Source organism: Physella acuta, unplaced genomic scaffold (assembly GCF_028476545.2).
Source record: "Physella acuta isolate Inbredline_101_S28 unplaced genomic scaffold, ASM2847654v3 ptg000185l, whole genome shotgun sequence".
In the NCBI taxonomy this organism is placed as follows: Eukaryota; Metazoa; Mollusca; class Gastropoda; family Physidae; genus Physella; species Physella acuta.
In genome coordinates, this window is record NW_026731704.1 from 558894 (window position 1) to 566001 (window position 7108).

At 34.4% G+C, this 7108-nt stretch overlaps 1 protein-coding gene across 1 annotated transcript; it reads left to right on the forward strand.

Moving 5' to 3' along the window:
• Positions 1-967: 967 nt before the first annotated feature.
• On the forward strand, positions 968-1416 carry LOC131936705 (NADH dehydrogenase [ubiquinone] iron-sulfur protein 4, mitochondrial-like). The gene has a single exon (XM_059293749.1). It carries the CDS (start codon positions 1021-1023, stop codon positions 1414-1416), a length of 396 nt encoding a protein of 131 aa, XP_059149732.1. The 5' UTR covers positions 968-1020.
• Positions 1417-7108: the final 5692 nt, after the last annotated feature.

The window sequence follows — 7108 nt, forward strand, 5'->3', positions numbered from 1 at the left end:
TTAAAAAACGATTCCAGCCAAGCATGTATCTGACTACACTATCCCTTCATATGCTTAGGACAAAGAAATAGATGAACTCTACTTCACCTTCCCTGTATCCCGCGTTCAGATAGGCAACTTTATCATTCACATCTCAAAAATTAAAAAAAATAAAATTAAAATTAAAAAACAAAATTAACATTGACGTGTCTAGAACCCGTGCAACACGCATGAAATCCGATTTACTCTGACCGCTTGTAAGTCGAGAGAGATGGATAGAGAGAGAGAGAGAAAACCATAGACATGCCTGTAGTTATACCTATATAGTTATTGTATTCATTAAAAATAATTAATTAAGAATAATGTTCAAATATAGAAAATAAATCAATATGAATTGAAAACACACACACACATATATATATATATAAATATATATATATATATATATATATATATATATATATATATATATATATATATATATATATATATATATATATATATATATATATATATATATATATATATATATATATATATATATATATATATATATATATATATATATATATATATATATATATATATATATATATATATATATATATATATATATATATATATATATATATATATAATATATATATATATATATATATATATGGGAGATAACTTATCTTTATATAAAAAAAAATTTCGATGTAGCGCGATTAAAATGTTACTTAATTTTAATAAAACTGACAATTTATTTTAAATTTGATAATACAGTTTATGCAATATTATTAAAATTTGTTCTCTTTGTAATCCAATAACATTAAATCATTGTTGTACTTAAAATAAATGCAACCTTTACATTTTTGTACAATCAAATTGGAGACATTCAAACACTTACGGTTAACAACGTGTGCCATCATTACTCAAATCTGTGAAGAAAACAATGTTTTTTCGTACATTAATATTAAACAGAACAGTGAAAAAATAACAAATTTGTCGTCGAAGATTTTTCAACATCTTCGTCTATCAAGCCGCTTAATAGGATCAATGGCTAGCTCTAATGTAACAGTTTCTAGTGGCTCAGATGTGGAGAACAAGGAATCAACAAACAAAGACATCACCATCACTGTCAATGAGAAGATTGACATCTCAGCTATCAGTGGAGTTCCTGAAGAACACATCAAAACACGGACAGTGAGAATTTTTGTCCCAGCTCGCAATGCCATGCAGTCTGGCAGCTATAACACACGCAGGTGGCGCATGGAGTTTGATGAAAGAGAAAGATGGGATAATCCTTTGATGGGATGGATCTCTACAGGGGACCCTTTGTCAAACACTGAAGTCAACTTCTGCAGCAAAGAAGATGCCATCGCCTTTTGTGAGAAAAATGGCTGGAGTTGGTTTGTAGAAGAGGAAAAGAAGAAAACCAAACAGCCCAAGTAGTCGTATGGTGCTAACTTCTCATGGAGCAGCAGGACTCGTGTTTCTACTAAATAGACTTCTCTTGTTTGCATTGAATTATTTCAACAGAAAAGAAGTAGACTTGATTTCGTTAATACTTAGACAAATTTGCTTTAATTATTGGATTAAAGAATTATGAAAATTAAAAAAAAAAAAAAAAAAAAAAAACACATTCACGACAACTCAATCCTCGTGATATAAGCAATTATTAACTGTATTATTTCGCCCATTTCAATTACTTTAGAATACACTCAACCAGTGTATGTGTATATCATGATGGTTTGTCTTTCATTGATAATTACATGGGCTGCTGTGTTAAGGTATCTGTTTACATGAAACATTACTTGGATTGTGCCTTTAAAGATGTTGAACTATGGTTAAGTTTGGTCGTTTTGTATAAAAACACCCAGCCAAATGATATTTAAATAAAGCTAATGTTACCAATTAAACATCATTGAACTGTAATAACAGAGTAGTTGTAGATATGTTGACTCTAAAGTTCAATGAACTGCTACTGTCATATCACCGTTTGTGGATCTTTATAACTTCTATTTAATGTTCACAAAAAAAAAAAAAATTCATTACTGCCACAATACAAATAAAACAAGAGGTATGTCATTTTAATTACTATATTGAAAAGGAATGAAAATAGTAAGAACAGTGATGTTTTTTTAATAAATAATGTAGATAATGTAGATCCTATGTTGCACATCACAAAAATTTAAATACACGAAATGCATAGTTTTGCATACAATTTTTTTATTAAAAAGAAATAATTTTCATTTCTTGAAATGTATATTATATATTGTAGATGAGTTTTATATTTCCTAAGAAACATCAGAAAACAGTACATGATACCTAATTGTATTTGTAATATATATATATACATATATATATATATATATATATATATATATATATATATATATATATATGTTTTAGTAATTATTTTGTGTGAAAGGGGGCATTTTAATAAGTTTTGCCTAGAGCGCTAAATAACCTGGCGCCGGCACTGCTCATGATGTGGACGTTCAATTAAGCTCAGCTATCAAGATAAGACTAGGGAATAGCTTTTTTTTTGTTATGCTATGCTTGTCAGCACCATAATTGTGTATGCAATACGCAATACGTATGCAATACGTTTATTGTATGCTACATCCTTGTTATTAAAATTTTACATTTCATTTTGTCGTTACTTATTACTAATGATTGCTGTTGTATCGCAGTTCAGTACTTACACATTTGTGTTTGAAGTAAAAAATACTGAAGTAAATATATTTTTGTAACCACTATGCTACACACAAATAACTGCTATGAATTGGATGAATTCCTACGTTATGTGATCCTTCATTTAATTATTCTTTCGGTTTTCTTATTCGAGTTGTGTCTGTTGGTAAATCTAATCTCCAAGCAACATATAATGTTAAAACATTTTTATATTTGATGATTACATTGCACTTGCAATTTCACAATTTACATTAAATGTCTTATATATTTTTGTTAAACATTATTTTGCACACATATAGTAATCGAATCTATAGTCGTTTCCCTTAGCTCTATTATACATGTACATGGGAAGTAAGTATTACTAACAAGCCTTTAAATACATGCCTTTTTTTAAATAATATACTTTAGATCAGCTCAGCTCAGCTGATGAAATCTAACCCACTTTGTTTTGTAAACAATACCATCGGTCTGATCATTGAGTCTATTTAAGTATATGAATTTTGCAGATGACTAATTCTGATATTCTTTATATATAGGTCACACTTAGCTTAAGAAACCCCGTCCGAAAATTTAAGACCTGGAACATTTATTTTGAATTTTCCACATATACTAACCACGGGGACAGCATTTTCATAGAGCAGATGGATTGCAGTTATTATGTTCTTAAATGAAAAATTCAAATAATTGTGGTTAAATACTTTGTAAATTAATAAAACATATTAAATCAACATGTGTATATGTGTTCTAGTATGTAAGTAAAAATATGTCTTACAAATCAAAAATACAATTTAAGATATGGATGTAAGCGACATCAAGAAATAATTTATTTTACATTATGAACAGCGAGGGAATCGGTGGGTGATGACTAATGATAAGGGAATGTAATATATTACTGAAATAAATAAGGAAATAGAAAAATGTATAATTGTAGGGTTCATGGGGACTGAGCGATTAAATGATACAGAGAGTTTAGATGAGAATACAGGGGCAGTGATGCGTGTCCTGAATGGTTCGTTATGTGTTTTGTAAGATGTGTGTTACTTTTGTTGGATGTGAGTTAGGGGAGGGGAGACAAACGTGAAGATGTCCGGAATATTCACTGAGTTTTTTTTGTGTCAGAATTTAAAGGGAATATTAAGGCCTACAGAAATTGACGAACATAAAAGAGAGAAGAATAAAATTCGATACAAAGCGGGGGGGGGGGGGGGGAGATTCAAATAATTGTAATTAAAACACTTTTATTTAGCCTTGAAATAATCAATAATATAAAACATGATTGATAGCCAGTCTTTTCTTATGTGTACAATAACACAATTAAAAAAAAAACTAATTCAAAAAACTGACACAGACGTAAAACAGTAATACTTATTTTTGGAATGTAGTTTACTTGCTTTCATTTAAGCAGGTTTACTTATATATGGATCTAATAGAAAACGTAGATGTCTATAACTAAAATGTGTAGCGCGGAGAGAGTGTGTGTGAGAGTGTCCTCCCCTTGAAAGTGGTGTGCTAGCGTGAAAACAAGTGTGTGAACGAAGCAGTGTGTGAAGTAATGTGGTGTGGTGTTAACAGTGTACCTACTCGTCCGTTTTCTTAAAAATGTAAGCTCATTAACTGTGTGTGCACGTTTTCTACCCACTGGCCTCTTGATGTAGATATACTTACTTCTTCTATGTTGATAAATGTCATCCACACTAATGTCTATAATTTTATCTGTAGATTTGTTTGAGCCTATATGCATTCAGACTTATTGATTACATTTACCCAAAACAATAGTATTTTAATGAAAATAATAATTGCTTCACGGTGTGTATTTTATTACTAATTATACAATTTTGAAGATAGCTCGTATATTGCTGCTAAAAAGAATTGTGCCACAACATTAGCATCAACTTAAAATATCGGACTAAATAGTTTTACTCATTAAAAACATTAGCTTCAAAATACACTCTTCTAGCAGAGCCAACTCCAAAATTAAACAACTGCTGCCTTGTAGTTTGTTCTTGGTTGGACAAAGGCTATGGAAGCAAATCTGAAAAGAAAAGAAGGCTGAAATCGGAGTCAATGGCCTCAATGGCGCATAACCAGTTGACACGTAACGCTTAATTGTGTTGGAGGCGTGGTCGAGTCGGCAAAAAGCTCATGGTTGATAAATTCGAACAAAGTCTCGAGTTCAAACCCACTGGCAGATAAATATCGATCCCGATCAACACTAATAATTAAGAACGAAGAAGAAGATGACAAAGATAAACACATTTGAGAGGTTTGATCAGAAATATCATCTGGCAATAGGCATACAAATTTTACTTTTAGTATTTGTTTTGTGCCAAATGTTGACTAGCTTAGATGGCAAGGTTGTGACTTAGATTAAAATCTGGAATAAAAAAAAAACAACCTTAAATCCCAAGATGAAAAACCACAGGCAAACGTTGATAGAAACAAAAGACCAGTGAAGTGGAAACAATAGTATATAAACACATTAATGGTGTATGTATCTCAGTGGCGTAGCGAGGTCGGGTGTCACCCGGTGCGGCACTTAATGGTGTCAGCCCCCCAGAGGCGTAGCGACCCTTCCCGGGGACAAACTTTCAAATTTTCGATTTGCACCACCCCCCTCAAACTTTCGATTTGCACCGCCCCCTCCCTCAAGTTTTCGATTTGCACCCCCCCCCCCTTAAACTTTCGATTTGCACCCCCCCTCGAGTTTTTCTCTATATATTTTGCTATTTTTCGCCTTGGTGTCACCCCCCTAAATGGTGTCACCCGGTGCGGTCCGCACCCCCCGCCCCCCTCGCTACGCCCCTGATGTATCTATATTCCCGTAATTGTTATGTAGAATTACATGTTTTTATAATGCACATGTTGTTAAAATACATCTCTTTCACTCTATTTTAGTTTTAGTTACTTCCCATTATAATTTTAAATAAACTTAATGGGAAACAACCTAAATATTTGAATCAAAATTGTGTGGGCATTGTTTATTATAAAACTGAATATGACATTTAATGTTTGTAAACACAGTAAGAGTTAGTTTTAAATTAGATATATAACAGTCTGTCCAAAGTATAGGTTTCATGGAGATTAGATTTAACAAGTTACAAAACTTGAGAAAGAAAACTGAAAGCGTAATTAAATGATATATTACAAGACACTTGAGCACTTCGATGTAACAGCAGTCTAAGTTCCCTCACTTCGGGATGCTTGAATATACGTATGTTTGTATTCATTTATAAAATTGTACATACTGAATTGTGGCAACAACAGCATCCAGTTGACAAGGTGGCAAGACAAACTAACTCTGTACAATGTCCGAAGAGCCTGGTACGTCGGACTCCCAAGTCCCCTACATGATAGCGAGCCAGGAGATTTGTCCGCACTAGACGGGCGAATCTCCGTCGCTTGCTCTAAATAGCGTGGGGGAGGAGAGGTGCAAGACTGCCGGGAACCAAGAAGGGTTTTGCTATCGACCCTAACCAGATGTTTTGACTTTAAGCTGCGGCCCTCACGTGGCTTCGGATGTGTGCCACTAGTCGGACCAAGCTCATGACCCCCCCTAGTGGGTGCGGGATGGCTAGTGGTAGCCAACAGCAGCTAGAGGTTTTTGATCTGGCCGAGTAGAACTGCTGTATGCGTTCGGCTCTTCCGAAGAGCCTGGTACGTCGGACTCCCAAGTCCCCCACATAATAGCGTGGGGGAGGAGAGGTGCAAGACTGCCGGGAACCAAAAGAGTCAGATATTTTGACTTTAAGCTGCGGCCTTAACGGGGCTTCGGAATAATGCCACTGGTCCGACCAAACTCATGTCCCCCCTAGTGGGTGCGGAATGGCCGGTAGCAGATAACAGCAGCTAGAGGGTTTTGATCTGGCAGAATGCCCCCCACGATCAAGCTGGGTACCAGGCGGTAGGACGACGTCCCGCGTCTGGTGGGTGGGGAAGGAAAGCCCGGTGAGAGCCCACGGAAGTAGCGACCGAGGTGTGGGGAACTCCAGTGGTCGGGGTTTGCTACACTGAGGCCTGCCTGGCTAATGGAAGTCAACCTTCTGAGCCGGTTTCCGTATAAGAAGAAGAAGAAGAAGAACTCTGTAAATGACATGTGTGAGCTGGGAGCCGGACGTTTTCCCAAAAGACACTTTCCCGAATGGACACGTGTCATATACATTCTTTGTAAGATCCCAAGCAGGTATCGTTCATTTAGAATGGAGTGTGTTGATATTAAAAATATACACCTTCATATTATCTTGACAATACGATAACAATGCGTATCTATGAAGTTATGTTTAGTGTTTAACTAAGATTTTAGCGACTCAAAATAAATAATCACATAGCTAATAAGTATTTATGATTGAAACACATTTTATAGATACATAGTCATGTGTACAGTATTGAAGACGTATTAATATTACACTCCTTTTAGTTTTTCGTAGAAATTATTTGATCTCAAAGTACA

What these genes read in the sequence shown, in the direction of transcription:
- LOC131936705 (XM_059293749.1), top strand. Translation starts at nt 1,021, where the DNA reads ATGGCTAGCTCTAATGTAACAGTTTCTAGTGGCTCAGATGTGGAGAAC.